The sequence below is a fragment of the Chelmon rostratus genome, chromosome 11, assembly GCF_017976325.1.
Source record: "Chelmon rostratus isolate fCheRos1 chromosome 11, fCheRos1.pri, whole genome shotgun sequence".
In the NCBI taxonomy this organism is placed as follows: domain Eukaryota; kingdom Metazoa; phylum Chordata; class Actinopteri; order Chaetodontiformes; family Chaetodontidae; genus Chelmon; species Chelmon rostratus.
The window spans coordinates 25730359-25747358 of NC_055668.1; the positions used below are offsets into that span (position 1 = coordinate 25730359).

General features: G+C 44.4%; 1 protein-coding gene across 1 annotated transcript; it reads left to right on the forward strand.

Moving 5' to 3' along the window:
* Positions 1 to 5779: 5779 nt before the first annotated feature.
* Positions 5780 to 12835, forward strand: LOC121614317 (high-affinity choline transporter 1-like). Its single transcript, XM_041948134.1, has 8 exons — positions 5780 to 5963; positions 7229 to 7345; positions 7587 to 7742; positions 7943 to 8091; positions 8170 to 8313; positions 9331 to 9484; positions 11798 to 12015; positions 12275 to 12835. The coding sequence occupies exons 1-8, from the start codon at positions 5780 to 5782 to the stop codon at positions 12833 to 12835; spliced, it is 1683 nt and encodes a 560-aa protein (XP_041804068.1).
* The last annotated feature ends 4165 nt before the right edge of the window (positions 12836 to 17000 follow it).

The window sequence follows — 17000 nt, forward strand, 5'->3', positions numbered from 1 at the left end:
CTGTGGCCCGGGTGGCTGGGGTCCGTGGCGATGGATCTCGCCCTCTTTCTGACCCGACCTTCATATATAGAGTCTAGGTCAGGGAGGGGGCAGCCCACGATGCCCTGTGCAGTTTTAACCACCCGTGCCAGTTGTTTCCTCTCCTGTGCCGTGCAGCTGCCATACCACACTGTCACACTGAGGCAGAGGATGCTTTCAATTGTGGCCCTGTAGAAGTTAACGAGCAACCGAGAGGAGAGTCCAGCCCGTTTCAGCTTCCTGAGGAAGAAGAGCCTTTGTTGTGCCTTCTTCACCAGGCGGGAGGTGTTCATGGACCAGGAGAGGTCAGATGCGATGTGGAGGCCCAGGAACCTGATGTTGTCCACACGCTCCACCACTTCTCCGTCCATGAGGAGGGGGGCGTGATCCGTCTTCCTGGACCTCCTGAAGTCCACAATGACCTCCTTGGTTTTCCCTGTGTTCAGCACCAGGTTGTTGGCTGAACACCACTGGGTGAGCTGGTGTATCTCCTCTCTGTAGTGGGTCTCGTTGTTATCTGAGATGAGACCCACTACTGTAGTGTCGTCCGCAAACTTCACGACTGTGTTGGTGGGGTGGATGGCAGCACAGTCGTGAGTAAACAGGGTGAAGAGGGCTGGGCTGAGCACACAACCCTGTGGCGTGCCCGTGCTGAGGACCAGAGGGGATGATGTGATGTTCCCTATTCTCACCACCTGAGGCCTGTTGGTGAGAAAGTCTCTGATCCAGTGGCACAGAGACGCAGGCAGACCCACCGTGTGTAGCTTCAGCGCCAGCTTGTCTGGGATGACGGTGTTAAAAGCTGAGCTAAAGTCTACAAATAGCATCCTGACGTAGGTGTTGGGCTGCTGCAGGTGGGTCAGGGCTGTGTGCAGGGTGATGGAGACAGCATCCTCTGTGGACCGATTCCCTCTGTAAGCAAACTGAAGGCTGTCTAGGTCCGAGGGGATGAAGTCTCTGATGTACCTGAGAATAATCCGCTCAAAGCACTTCATGATTACCGGGGTCAGTGCAACAGGCCGGTAGTCATTCAGGCAGGTGATGGATGTCTTCTTCGGTACCGGAATGATGGTGGAGGACTTGAGGCACTCAGGAACCGTGGACAGCTGCAGGGACAGGTTGAAAATGTCCAGGAACACTCCTGCTAGCTGGTCAGCGCATGTCCTCAAAGTCTTGCCTGACACCTTATCCGGTCCTGCAGCTCTGCGGGTGTTGATCCTCCTCAGGGTGGATGACACCTGGTGCTGCTGCAGGACGAGGGGCTGGTGCTGCTCCTCCAGCCGGGGTAGGTGTGTGACTTCTCTGCTGCCTGATGTGTCGAAGCGGGCAAAGAAGCTGTTCAAGGTGTCAGGCAGGGCGGGGTCGTGGCTGGTGAGCTGTGTGTTCGGCTTGTAGTCCGTTATGGTTCTGATGCCTCTCCACATGCTCTGTGGGTTGTTGTTCTTGAAGTGATCTTCAATTTTGTTTTTGTACTGGAGCTTGGCCTGCTTGATTCCTTTCTTCAGCTCTGCTCGAGCCCTGCTGTAAGCCAGCCTGTCTCCAGATCTGTAGGCAGTATCCCGGGCTTTCAGCAGGGACCGCACTGTGCTGTCCAGCCATGGTTTCTGGTTGGGAAACACTGTGATGGTCTTAACAGGGAGGACAGCATCAGTGCAGAACTGAACATAAGACAATACAGATGATGTGTACTCCTCAAGGTCTGCCTCTTCTCTGAACACAGTCCAGTCTGTCAGTTCGAAGCAGTCCTGAAGTGCAGAGGAGGCCTCCTCAGTCCATATCTGTACTGTCCTGGTGGTCGGCTTTGTTCTGCAGGCCAGAGGCTTGTAGGCAGGAATGAGTTTCACGGAGATGTGGTCTGACATGCCCAGGTGTGGAGCTGCTGCAGCCTTGTAAGCAGCAGGGATGTTGCAGTAAACTTGATCCAAAATGTTACTGTCTCTGGTAGGAAACTTTATGTACTTATGAAATTTGGGAAACACCGCCTTCAGTTCAACGTGATTAAAGTCCCCCGCCACAATCACGGCCGCCTCCGGGTTGTCGTTCATCTGCCCGCTGATCAGGCAGTACAGCTCCTCTAATGCTAACTTAGCATTAGCCCGCGGTGGGATGTAAGCGGCCACAATAACAATAGACGAGAGTTCTCTAACCAGCTTGAACGGTCGGCATTTCACCACCAGGTATTCCAAATCAGGAGAGCAGAACGTGCTGACGGTGCGTGTGGCTGTACACCAGGCATTGTGTACATACAGCGCCAAGCCTCCGCCTCTGCTCTTACCTGAAGCTGCAGTCCTGTCCGCCCGGAACAGAGAGCGGCCCGCTATCTCCACCGCTGCGTCCGGGATGTTGTCGTCCAGCCAGGTCTCTGTGACAACGGTAACACAGCTGTCCATCCGGCGAGAGACTATCCTTAGACGGACCTCGTCGATTTTGTTGGTGAGAGACCTGGCGTTGGTGAGGAAGAGACTGGGGAGAGCCGGTCTGTGAGGGTTAGCTTGTAGCCTAGCACGCACGCCGGCTCTCTTGCCCCGCTTTTGTTTACGGTGCCTCCTCCGTCTCCTTGGCAGCAGTGGGGGGATGGTGGTGGGCTCTGGGGTCCGTAGCAGCTCCGGTGGAATAAAGTCCAGTTTAGGGCGTGTGTGAAGTCCGAACTGTACTCCAAAGTTCCACAGTTCAGACCTGCTGTACTGTGTCAGAGCTTCCAGAAGAGAAGTAAAAGTGGAAACGAGTAAAAACAAACAAACAAAAACGTAAACACGGGAGCTACGAGCCGCTGCGTCTGCACGCGCCGCCATCTTGGATGTGTTATGCTAATGCTAATGCTAACTGCTAAGAAGAACAAAAGAAGACAATACGGTACTGATTCTACCATTTAGCTAATGCTAAATGCTAACCGCTAACTGCTAAGAAAAACAGAAGAAATACAGCTAGATTCACCTACACTGTTAATGTTAACTGCTAAATGCCAATGCTAACTGCTAAGATACTATCACACTACCACCGCTTTAGCTATTGTTAACTGCTACAATGCTACCACAGGCCTAGATGCCACATGTAACTGCAAAGTGCCGCACTACCATCATCTACCCCTGCCTCTCACCAACTGCACCAATAAAAGCGGGGTGTAGGGATGCAGACCCTGGTTCGGGTAGGGGGTAGAAAGTAAAGACGTAGAGTCAAAGATGAAGGCCGGGATTGGATACAGACCCTTGTTCAGGTAGGGGGTAGAAAGTTTAGAGGGTGCTGAAGGTGGAGGCCTAATCGTCAGACTAGATTTAACAGCCTCTTCTAACATTTCCTTCAAGAAGCAAACAAAACAGGAAAACAACCAAAAAAGAACAAAACAAGCCAACTCTGTATCTGACAACACAAACTCACCTGAACAGGCCGCATGGTCCCAAAGAGAGACTCTAGCTGGCCACACCCCCACTTTATCTACACTTCCTCTTCCCAGATCTCTTCCTATTGGGAGAGCGAGAAGATGGGGCTGGGAAAGCAGAGCAGAGGAGAGGTGTCTTGTTGAGACTTTAACCTCTTCTCCTGCTGGATTAGGCATGCATGTCCTCTGCCTCCCCCTACTCCCTCACTGCCTTTATTTCACTCCCCAACTACTATTATTTCTCTTAATCCATATCCACTGACTAGACCTAGCAGCCTCATCTGACATCTCCCTCACTGTCTTCCTTAAATTTTGCCCATGCACTCCCAGCTCCCTCAACAGTGTAACAGCTGACCCTGCAACAAAACCTCTACACCCTACTTAAACCGGACAAACCCTGGTCTTCCATCCCCTCTGCTCAGATTCTGTCTTTAAATCTGCATACTTAGTCTTCTTCCTTTCATAAGCTGCCTCCACTGAATTTTCCCAAGGGACTGTTAACTCCCACAAACACAGTCTTTTTACTCATGAACCATAAGACAATGTCCGGCCTCAGATTACTATTAACTATTTCCTGGGGCACAACTAGCTTTCCTCCCAAGTCGACCTGCATTTGCCAATCATCAGCCCCTACCAGGCAGCCACCTACCTGCCTTCTCCCTGACTTAGCAGCTCTATTTTTCTCCCCCTCTCAAACAAACTACACAACTAACCTCTCCTTTCTAGAACTTCCAGACTTCCACCTGTTTCCTTCTCTCTTCAATGCCTGCAGCTAAGCTTCTCAGCACCTGATTATGCTGCCATGTATACCGGCCTTGTGATAAGCTAATTCTACAACCTGAAAAAATGTGCTTTAAACTTGCTGTACCTGAGCAGAGTGGGCACGACTGATCGCCCTGTACCCAGAGTCTTAGGTTCTGTGGGGTTCGCAACACATCGTATGTCGCCCCTATCAGAAATTTAATACGGCCTTCCTCCATATTCATCACATGTTGTACTTAAAGTCAGTGGTGTATAAGGTGAAGAGGAAGGGAGAAAGTACAGTGGAGCTCCTGTGTCACTGACCACCACATTAGACAGCCCCCTGCCTAGACGGACAAACTGTGGCCGGCCTGTCAAGTAGTCAGGAATCCAGGAGATCACTGTGTCGTCAACACCCATCCCCCGCAGCTTCTCACCCAATAGCAGAGGTTGAATGGTGTTGAAAGCACTGGAGAAATCAAAGAATGTGATCCTCACAGTGCCTCCTCCACCATTAAGATACATATGGGCTCGTTGCAGCAGGTAAATGACAGCGTCGACTCCTAAATGGGGCTGATAAGCAAATTGCAGGGGTTCCAGGGATGTCTTCACCTGTGGACTAAGCTGGGCTAGGACCAGTCTCTCCAGGACTTTCATCACATGGGATGTGAGGGCGACTGGTCTGTAGTTGGCTGGGTCAGATGGCCTCGGCTTCTTGGGGACTGGAACCAGGCAGGACTTCTTCCACAGCTTCGGGACTTTCTCCTGACTCAGGCTCAGTTTGAACAGATGTTCCAGTACAGGAGACAGCTGGCTGGCACAGGTCTTCAGGATCCTAGGTGTGATGCCATCGGGGCCTGCTGCCTTTTGCTGATTGAGTCTTTCCAGCTGCCTCTTTACCTGGCCTGAAGTCACCGTTGGGTGGTTAATGCTGGTGTCCTCAGTGGGGGAAGGGGAGGTGGAGGAGAAGGAGGGGGGGCAGATGGAGAGGTGATGTGCGGGAGAATGCTGGGGGGTGGTGTCAGCCATTTGGGACAGTATGGGTGTGTGGGAGGCAGGGGGCGTCTGAGAGGTGGCAGGAGGTGAACTAAACCTGTTAAAAAACTGGTTAAACTGGTTTGCTCTGTCCAGGCTCCGGGTGTTCAGTCAGGAGTTTCGCGGCAGTGGAGCTGATGACTTCACAGGCTACAGCGATAACAATCTAATCTAATTAAAGGTGCATTAGGAAATAATTGTTGGATTTCTGTACATTGAAGAATGTGATCTCAATCTGCTCAATAATGCAAGTGTCATTAGACAACATTTGTTGTGATTTAGTGTTATTTAAATAAATTGCATTGTATTATTTTGCCTTAAAGTTGAAGTGATTTTGATTTTCCTGGGACCAGTGTTTAAAAACCAACAAAACATCAGGCAACAAAACAAGATGCTCAAAATGCATGATGGCTTTTGTTTGCTTGTCATGTAACCCAACCTGAAATCAGCTATTTTCACCAGAGGGCATCAATGCATCTTCAAAGTGGAGGAGGTTTTTGTTTTTCCTGTCTATCTGGAAGTGAGTGCCTCTTTTCAAAAACACTCAGCCAGTCAGTAGTTCAGTCAGTCAGACATCCGCAGGTGGGGAAGACAATCAACCAGTGCAACATGGCTGTCAACATCCCAGGAGTGATAGCTATGGTGTTTTTCTACCTGCTGGTCCTTGGGACCGGCATCTGGGCTTCTTTCAAGTCCAAAAGGGCACAGAAGAAAAGTGCAGCTACTGGAATGGATATGGCCCTGCTGGGAAACCGGAGCATTAACTGCGTGGTGGGGGTCTTCACATTGACAGGTGAGGAGAGCACAGCTGACGAAGCGAGGATAGAAACTGTATCTCTGGGAATTCCAAATATTCATGATTGACAAGGAAATGATTTTGTAAAAGTATAAAAAAAATCCTGAAAGGTCTTTTCATGGCAGGTGCTACCCCGCTGGCTGCAAAATGTCAGGAACAGTTTCCAAAAAGCAACAATATATTGTGGATGAAATGTCTGTGAACATTCATATAAATATCTGTGAACAAATTCTGCAGTAAGCTGTATCATTAGGATGAAAACACAGCAGAGTTATTCCTCATACAGCCCACAAAAGCATTTATGAAATATAGGCTACGAAACATTAAAAATTAATCATTTGATTTGTTTTGAGGAATGTTGTTGAAAGTTGTTTTTATTCTCCGTCTCATTTCACACTCATTTTCTATCCTTGTTTTTACGTTCATTCTATGTCTCATCTATTGGAAGCACTTTTTTGCACGTGATTTCTTTGTTGGTACACACTTTACACTTGACTATTGCTGTTAATCACTGGGTTCACATGTGTATTTGTCTCACAGCACCACAACAGTTGTTGCAGTTGGCAGTTTTGGGCTGTGCCCAACACAGAAAATACCCACAGTTAAACCTGTAATAAGGCTTATTTCAGCTAATCAAGACCAGTGGTGAATCTGCGTCCATCAGGAAAATGGACTCTGCTATTCTTGTTTGCTTCAGTGTGGTGATTGGCAGAGTCTGTAAACAAGGTGAAATACTTCTTGACTGCTGAAGATAAATTTGTAGAAGTAGAAGTAGAATTATGTTTTGTTTACATCAGACTCAACAAGACAGCAAGACTTTTCCAACTGTTTGCAAAACTCTTTGACAAAGAGTTGTAAGATGTTGTCTCATACTCAAAGCTGGATAACAGACTGGGCAAAGTGGCCAACTGTCACAGGCCCCCAAACCTCAGACCCCAGGTTCACTATGGAACAGTTTGTCATATTTTCATGAACTGCAAATTTTGTACAAGTCAAATATAGAAGATATGTTTGCAAAATAATAGAAATGGTTACATTTTTGCAGTGACTTTTCTTCACCCCCACTGTTATTATTACATTATTAATATTATTACAGGATTCTCTACAGTGACAAAATGGTATAATTATAACATCATGAGATGATTGTTGTGAAAGTTTCATAATGATGATGAATTATCAGCCAAGCTTTTGTCTTCTGTCCAAATAGCTGCTGTTTGTCCACTAAATTACTGTGTGTTGCTGTGTGTTAATCCATCCTGTAGCCACATGGGTTGGAGGAGGCCTCATTGTTGGCACAGCTGAGATGGTGTACACGCCCTCCATGGGACTAACCTGGGCACTTGTGATGTTTACGGGATACAGCTCGTCTTTGGTTATTGGTAAGATTTTTAAACAACATCTGACAGAAAACTGTACATCTGCATGTGCAAGAAAAAATATAGCCAATTAATCTAAAAAATAGGAATTACTGTAGATTAGAATGGATAAATAATGACTTGACAGTGAAAAAATAAATCACAACACAACACAACAGGAAATAGCAGATGAAAATTTAATATCCAGGAATTAACATTTTCTCTGTTTAATCTTTGTTGAATCCCTATCCTTTGTTAAATCAAGCTGGCTTGGTGTTTGCCAAGCCAATGAGAGAGAGAAACTGGTTGACGATGCTGGACCCTTTCCATGTCAAATATGGAAAAGTACTAACAGCTGGACTGAGCCTGGTTTCACTCATCAATGATGTGGTCTTGTTGCCTGCAACACTAATTGGTTTAGGTACAGTATATATGAATGCACATAAGATTTGACATTGAATATATTTGTAACTGTGCATTTACACTTCCTTTATCAGTTCAGTATAAATGTGTAAATTCCTACCTATGCTGTGTCAATGTGACTTGTGACAATGAATATGAACTGGTGATACTAACACAATGACTGGTCATAAAATTTCACTGATAAAATGTGTTTGACAGGAGGAATCATGAGTGTAGTCCTGGATTTGTCCTTCACTGTGTGCATCTGGATCTCTGCTGCAGTGGTCATTATCTACACAGTGCTGGGAGGCCTCTACTCTGTGGCCTACACAGATGTTATACAGCTTGTCCTCATATTCATCAGCTTGGTGAGTTTGCTATAAGTTTTTACACTGTCTGCCTTTGTGTTCGAAGGAACTTCCAAACTTTATTATTTGTCTCTGCAGTGGCTCTGTGTTCCCTTTGTCCTGATGAATCCTCACACCATGGACATTAGCCAGACACTGATGAACAACACCTTACATGCTCCCTGGATTGGTCAACCAGACCTGAAAACGACCTGGATACTGATTGATAACTTCTTATTCTTTGTAAGGAAGCAACAATACAGCCTATATCAAACACAGTTCAGTGTAGTTTTCATTAGGTATCTTCAGAATAATGATAAACAACAAATATTCTAATAGTAGACAGTTTTTCATTGTCACTAAAGAATCAGAATGGTTGTAGGCTAAGGCTATTATCTGAAACAGCATCTCTGTAAATGTCAAGGTTAAATTAACTGTCCCATGACTGTAAATGTAAAGTTTCAGAGTCTATGCATCTCATGGTGCATCTCATTTCTCTTAAATTGCATCCACGTTTCCCTCACTTGCTTCTTAGTACTTCCTACCAGGGATGCATGGAGGGAGGAAGGAATTGAGACGCCCCCGCCCCCTCAATACTCAGTTTAGACATGTTCACGTATATGAACATTATTAAAAAAAAGTCTCCACCACTCGCAAATGAGTATGTAGCACTTTTATTAAAACACCTGAGGATTAATGAGTTTTTTCTTGGCTAGATGCCTCTTCCCGGTGAACAGGTGGTCATTTTCTGACCTGAACATTATCAGTCTCGCTGTTTCTTCTTTCCCTGTTCAATGAGACAGATTTCAGAGCTGTCAGTTAAGGCAAACCTACAAGCCATGAAACACATTATTTAACTCAGATAACACGCAGAACCATTGACGAGAGGCTGATGTGTTTGGTTTACATATCAGTGACAGTTCTGGAAACATAACGTGGCCACCTGAAGGCTTGTAATCATAACATCAAAGTTTCCAACACGTGAAGTTTGATAAATGACAGAGTGCTCCCCAATCCTCACTCGTCAGACCAGAAATAGGAGCTTGGGACTGCCGGCCAAATGGCGGACCATAAGCACTTCCAGTTCGAGTGAGGATTGAGGCACAAGTAAATGACAATTAAGAGAAATGAGATGCACCCTGTCCCTTTCATTTGAATGAATTCCTGAGTGCAACTAGCGGGCAGACATTTTGCAGTATTTACCTGATGTGGACGCAACACAAGTGATTGAATTAACCACCTATCTGTTTTACACTTCAGGCTCTGGGGTCTCTGGGGTACCAGTGCCTCCATCAGAGGACCTTGTCGGCTTCCTCCTTGGCCACAGCCAAGCTCACAGGCGTTGTTGCTGCTTTCATGTATCTTATATTTGGGATACCTGTTATACTGCTTGGGGCAGCTGCTGCATCCACAGGTATTAACAGCTTCTACATACTCTCAGGCATCAGCAACCCAGCAATCAACTAATCAAGAATTGCCAATTATAACCAATAACTAGAAAATTCCCTCTGGGAAATTTTGAAAGGGACACGGGGGGCTACTGCCGGGGGAACCATCTCTGTCAACATAGACATGATCATCTTTTACTGAGCAATGATTAAGGAGCTGTAATCACATTAAGTCTTCTGTTTGTGTGTATCTCTGTAATCAAGTCACCTGTATGTGCGTGCGTGTGTGTGTGTGTGTGTGTGTGTGTGTGTAATCACATAAAATTACCTTTGTTGTGTGTGAGGGGAGGAATGTGCACACTGGTGTGTGTGTGTGTATATCTGTCGTTGTGTGTGACTACGTATGTGTGTGTATTCATCATATTTTATGTGTGTCTGCTTGAATTACACATTTATCAAATTGTCCTAAGTATTTTGAACAAGCAGCCCAACCAGTTCCTACATGGAGATGTGTCTGAATGTGTATGTGCGTGCTCATAATTACCTCTCTATCTCTCCCACTTTTTACCTGTTCCTGTTCTGAGCATTGTTTGAGAAACTTTATGGTCTTCAGATGGTCATAGCTTGAAAACCGTAAGAGATATCAAAAAATGTGCCGAGGTTCATTTTGAGCCGACAAAATTATCTACGTGTTAAAGTTTGAATGAAGTCTCTAGGAGAAAGTATGGCCGAGCAGCGGACAATTGAAAAAGGCTGAAATTTGAGGAAACAGCAGATATCAGAGGTTGTTAGTCCCTGATTAATGAATTGGTCCCAGCTGTGCCTGTGGGTTCAGCTCAGAGGTTGCCATGACAACTTGAGGTGGTTAGAAGCAGGCAGTCTGGGGTGAGATTTGGGTTCGGCGAACCTCCTGAACTAAAGCCTTGTGTGAGAGAACCCTCCTATCAGAGTGTACTATAGATCATCGGACTCCTGAGACCTTCCTGAGTCCGACTATCTCCTCATTTTATTCCTGAGACAACAACTTTTCTTTTTATGGCGTTCTAAAGACAGGAGGCATTTCTGCTTTTCTCCCAAAACAGCTCTGAATTTTAACATTAGAGTGAATGGAGAGCAGGAGGGAGCTGGCTGCATAGAAAGTCCCATTATTTAAATTCAGTAAGTCTCTCTGCTTTTTTGAGGACATCACACGACAGAAGACAAGTTTGTCTCCAAAAAGATCCAAAAATTATGTGTGTAGAGTGTAATTTGTGGCCGTAGCGACGAGAGAAAGAGAACATTTTCAGAGAATTTTTAGACTCTCTTGCACTGTAGCTGGTGATGTCACCCATTCTAGCACGAACATTCCGCGGAATACACACCCATTATAATGTCAAAATTTCACCCAAAATGATCATTGTCATTGAACAGTGACTGATCAAAAACTATAGGACCAATCAAAATGTCGATGAACACACCAATAGACCAGACCAGACAAACCGCACTTTTTGATATATAATTTGTCCTACAACTCTTCAAGCAGACGAGTTAGGAGATGAAAATTTGGAGGAGGATGAAAAATAAAAAGATGAAGAAGAAGAAACGCGCAGGATAACAATAGTGACTTGCCCTGTGTCCCTAATTAAAGAATTTGCCAGATTAATAGCAAAGAAAAACAATATTTGTGGAGACCAGGTCATCTGATGCTGCACTCTGTCCCTCTTCTTCTTGGACAGGTAGCTCTTTCATAGCCTGGAGGAGTTTCTTGGGTCATTGTACTGTTGGAAAACAAACAACGGTCCCACAAAGCACAAAGCAGATGGGACAGCATGCAGCTGCAATCCTCCTTCGAATAATTTTTAAGAAGGCCAAGAGTCCAAAGCCATCTTAGATCACAGTGCTGTTGAAGAGAAATGACAGTGAATGAGCTCACACTGATAATGTTTACATGCTGATGTTTACCAGATAACATTTGCTTGTTCAGCACTTTTTGTGTTATTATGCTAACATTTCACCACACCTCTTTTCTTGGATGGTTCATGGTGTTTATGATGTTTTCATGTTTGATTCACTCATTGATCAACACTTCACGCTCTTCAGGAGAATATTCTTAGATTTCATGCAAGAGAGTGGAGACCCAATTATCAAGGGTTGCCTATATATGAATGCCAACCGTGTGAAAGGTGATTTGAATGACAGGCCTTGGTAAAAAGATCAACTCGCCCCACCTTGCTCCTTATATCTTATTACACAGTGCTTAGTTCATAGATTAGTAGAAACAGTAGGCTCGTCTTAAAATAAGTCAAACAGATCATGGGAGCATTTTTTCAGTCTTTCCCTCTTTTGTGTCCATGCCTCAGACTGGAACCTGACTACCTATGGTTCTCCTTCTCCATATGAGCGTGGGGAAGCAGCTCTCGTTCTGCCCATCGCCCTGCAGCACCTCACCCCGTTCTTCATCTCCATCATTGGTACTGGATGTGTGGCTGCCGCTGTGATGTCATCAGCTGACTCCATGTTGCTTTCTGCAGCTTCAGTCTTCACTGTCAACATCTACAAGAACATCCTGAGGCCTCAGGTGAAAGAATGCAGCTGTTTTTCAATCTGCTTCATCACAATGAAACAGTTGACGAAACGCCTGATGGCTGTTGTGAAGGTTTGACGTTTATTTTGAAAGAGAGGCAATGGAGTTCAGTACAGTATAAATGGAGTGAAATGATTTGATGGAGAAACAAAGTATGAAGAAGAGTGAAGAAGACTAGAGGGAGGTATATAAAAGGATAATCTCAGTCATTTGCTGTTAACCTGCTCTTCTTCCTCTCTTTTCTCTTCCTCAGGCATCAGACAGAGAGAGTCAGTGGGCAATCCGTGTTGCTATGGTGGTCGTGGGCTTGGTTGGTACATCACTCACCAACCTGAAAAACAGCATCTTAGTGTTCTGGTTCCTTAGTACCGAAGTGGCCTACATCATACTATTCCCTCAACTTGTCTGTGTCCTCTTCTTCAACATCTCCAATGGTTACGGGGCTATTATGGGCTGCCTGGTGGGAGTTGTTTTAAGATTACTCAGTGGAGACCCATCTCTCGGGTTAGCACCAGTCATACACTTCCCAGGATGCACTCTTGAGGACGGGGTTTATGTCCAGTACTCTCCAGTCAAGACCATCTCCATGCTGTCTGCCATTGCTACCATCTTGTCATTCTCCTACCTGGCTTCTGTGCTCTTCAACAAAGGTGTACTTCCTGAGAAGTGGGATGTGTTCAAAGTGAAAGTCCAGCAAACAGCACAACCACTGACACCAACAGATGCTGCCACAGAACATAACGAGAATAAGAAACTGAGCAGAAACAACTCTGAGGCCGAGGCTTCAGAGCCAATGATGAGCACAAATTGTTAGCCTTCCTGTGTGTACAGTAATATCTGTTCTCTTGGAGCATAATATAGATTAGTCAGTACTCGTAAATAGCCCAAAGTGCATCACACAAATTTCTCACCGTCTGTATGTTTTGGATACAGAGAGGTATTTGAATTCCTGACTGAATCCAACCAGCCATCCATTCATCCATTCATTCCTCCATCCATCCTTTCATTGTGGTGGTAGCAGTCAAGCAAGGTAGTCCAGACGTTCCTCTGTCCTGTAACCTTTTCCATGTGTTGTGATACACTCCAGAACCAGATGAGATATATAATCTCTCCAGAGTGCTCTGGGTCTCCCCATAGCCTCCTCAGAGCTGCACAACTCCAACTCACTCACAACAATGGCCTGAGGACTGGAGGTGCTGACTCTCATCCTAACTGTTTTGCGTTCAACTGAAGTGCTCCAGTGAATGATGAAGGTCACGGTCTGACAAAGCCAACAGAACAACATCATCTGCAACTTGTCCCAATGGACCTCGGGCCTGTTAGACTGATTGAAATATCATCTTCTGCAGAGAAACACATAAAATCAAATCTCAAAGTCTCAGGTCTTTGCATTTGTGATTTTATCAGGCACTTTTATCTTTGATGTTTGTATTTTCTCTGTTGGATTAAAACATTTATTTGAGATTTTATTCTGTTTTATCTTTGCTTTTAAGATATGTGATCATTTTGTCAAAATCCAGTCTTTTCTGCCACAAATTCTGCATCATTCACTTCTTTTTTAGTGACAGCAATGTTATCTCTTTTAACTTTAGTTGCCACAGTCTTTTCCCCCCTCTGCTTCATCTTCCTCTATGTCCTCACTGCTGAAGAATAAGATATTGAACACTCATAACATGTGAACATTTCTGGTAATACTAAATGGCAAATGCTTATATAATGACCAACTATGCTCAATGTTGTCCTTATCAAGTACGGTAAAGCTTTTAGTTTGGCTTGGCAGCTTGTAAATCTCAGTTTATTTTCACCATTTTGAAACAGATATTCTGTCTGAACCCCTTCAATCAGGCAGGTGCTTGCTGTGATGTGGTATGACCTGATTTCTGTCTCTGTAAAGCAGGATTTCCAATCGAGAGAGCAAATTTATAGACCTTGAGGCATAACTTAGCATGAAAGGAACATAATAGAAAAACAATGGAAAGGGTTTCCTCTCTTTTCTGCTTATCTTTGTCTTTCTTGCTGCCTCTTCTGCTTCGTCTCATATTTTTCACTTGGCTGTCCAACCTGTGAGTGTGAAGTGACAGAGGGGTGGATGGTCGACTCCGTTTTCTAAAATTATCCTTGGGTTCTAGCCACTACATTTCACAGATACTGCAATGTGACGTCATGTGATGACAAATTCAGCTTTTGACCGTTTAAAAGAGCAACTTTCTGAGCAGTCGACAGCATTAACCTCACCAACTCATTTTGCATTCATATGTTGGTTGATGTTCTTTGAACTTCGAATTTGTGTATATAGAATAGAAATTCAACATTCTAGATATATCTCTTCATTCTTCAATATGTTCTTGGCTCTCGTTGGAGCCTGGCAGATGGAAAGTTACAGAAGAAAAACAAATGTGTTCATTGCCAAAGGAAAGGCAACACACTGTACTTTAAACTGAGATAAGACTGGAGTTAGACATTGTGATGAGCCTGGTTTTACCAGTCCTGGCTCACTGATGTTTGGGACAACATGAAAATTTCATTCCAAAAACAATTTTAATCCAAGAAAGAAAAGTAGTCTGTGGTTTGAGGTGAGTGCTTCTGCCACTGCTGTGTTACAAACTTGAAAAAGAAAAGAGAGAGAAAAAAAGCGTGCACTCATAGACACAAAACGTTCAAAAAAATGGAGCCTGGAGATATGGATGTAGTCAGTATTTTGAGACATGTGTGGATGAATGACAGGATATGGGTGAGTTTTGTGCAAAACCCGGACGAAACTGAAAGGGTGTGGGGAGTGCAGCAGAGATGCAATCACAGTAGCATTGACAGCTATAATAATAGATATATGAAGTATAACATAGTATATATACATGTGTGTGTGTGATATTTACATATGTGATATATGTACATGTTATTTGCAGATAGTACATGTACATCACTATGGATCTAATAATAATGGGCGTATAACTGATAGTAATAGAAGTTACAGTGGATGTCCAGAAGGGCCACATCAGGAGATGCTACAATAATCCACAATCCAGGTTCAGCCATCCATGGGGACCTGCGAGACAAGAAAGCACAAAGACTCTGGGGAAGAAGCTAAGTTAGTAACATGCCTTGGTTGGACAGGAATGCATACATACAGATGGAGAGGGAGAGAAGAACAGAGGAGCTCTGTATGTCAAGGGAAGTTTTAAGCCTACTCTTCCATGTAGAGAGGGTGTCTGCCTCCCAGACAACGACTAGAAGATGGTTCCACAGGAGAGAATCTTGATAACGACAGGCTCTGGCTCCCCTTCTAGTTTCAGAGACTTTAGAAACTACCAGTAAGCCTGTATTCTCAGAAAACAGTGTTCTAGTGGGGTAATAGGGTACTGTGAGCTCTTTAGGATAAGATGGTGCCTTACCATTTGGCGCTTTGTAGGTAAGAAGAAAGATTTTAAATTCCATTCTGGATTTTATAGGGAGCCAGTGCAGAGTGGCTAATTTTGGAGAAGTACAATCTTTTTTCCTCGTTCTTGTTAGAACGGGTGCCGCAGCATTCTGGATCAGCTGGAGAGTATTTAGCAATGAACTGGGACATCTTGGTAATAAGGAACTGCAAAAATGCAGCCTGTAAGTAACAAGTGCATGGACTAGTTTTTCACCATTGTTTTGAGACCGGATGTGCCTGATTTTTACAATGTTACGTAGGTGGAAAAAGGCGATCCTTGAATTTTTTTTTTTTTTGGAATATTGATCCAAGATAACTCCCAAATTCCTCACAGTGGTGCTAGAAGCCAGCATAATGGCATCCATATTTGCTATATCATTGGATAGTGTGTTTCTAAGGGGTTTAGGACCAAGTACTATAACTTCAGTTTTGTTGTTCATGTTGTTGAAGTAATAAAAGGGATCAGTTGCTGAGTTTTGAGCGAAGGATTTCTGGGATGATGGTATTGAACACAGAACTGAACTTCACAAACAGGATTCTTCCGTATGTCCCTGAGTGGTTGAGGTGCTGCAGGATGTAGTTCAGTCCCATTTTGATAGGATACAGTCAACATGGGACCCCACTGACCTGTTTGCCCCACAGAGAAATTGCAGGGGGCCTGTTACTTTCAGCTGAGTCAACAAGAGCCTCTCAACTCACTGGAGCTTCAGGCAGCTCAAGGTTTAAAGGACCGCACACAGCTTCAACAAAGTCCAACCAAGGAGTATTGGTCTACACAGCCTACCCGGTGCAATGCAGGTCCAACAGTTTGTCTCGTTGTTTCATCGTTTTTAAGCAGCATAATGACACCGAAAAGTGAATTTGAACCCAGACTGGTTCTGTGTAGAAAAACACTGGCACAGTGAAACAGACTGAACATGCTGGTGGTTTGGGAGTTTCAGGTGAAGTCATGGAGGTCAAATCATGCTCAGTGAATGTTCATGTCAGAAGCTTTGGAACAGATCTCGGGTCCAGAGGAGTGATGTTTTATGAACAAAAATCAGAAGATTGTCATTGAAAAACACATCAATATCTAAGGTTTTCTTTTTCAATGCCAAATTTTATTTTCTTTGCCAAAATTTGCAGTCACTGTTCAAACCCCATATGCATCCATCCTATTGGTGAATTACCCCACCACCTAAATCCCTTCAAACACACACAAACACTGTTTATCCATTACATCTATTGAAAAAACTGTGTCCTGGAAGAAAGCTAGCAGAATGCTGACTTGTGCTCTCTCATCTATCCACAGCTATCCTTTTAATATGATTTCCCGCATCCCCAATTGCCTCATTTTATTATTTCTCATCATCTCTCTGTGTGTCCCTGCAACTCGTATATTTGCTTCACTGACTCCTTCCTGACACCCCTCACACAAGCCTGTCTGGTGTTTTAGTGATTTGTTTCACGGTCTACAGTATAGATCAACAGTGTAAACAGGTTGCTGGAAATCCTTTTTGTATTTATTGTTAGGCTGCAACCTTTAGTGGTTGTAGGAATCCAAGTAATTACGCTTTACTATTCT

What these genes read in the sequence shown, in the direction of transcription:
- LOC121614317 (XM_041948134.1), top strand. Translation starts at nt 5,780, where the DNA reads ATGGCTGTCAACATCCCAGGAGTGATAGCTATGGTGTTTTTCTACCTG. An exon ending in TTGATAACTTCTTATTCTTT is followed by an intron (nt 8,314 to 9,330) that starts GTAAGGAAGCAA and finishes TTTACACTTCAG; the next exon opens with GCTCTGGGGTCTCTGGGGTA. An exon ending in GGCAGCTGCTGCATCCACAG is followed by an intron (nt 9,485 to 11,797) that starts GTATTAACAGCT and finishes TCCATGCCTCAG; the next exon opens with ACTGGAACCTGACTACCTAT.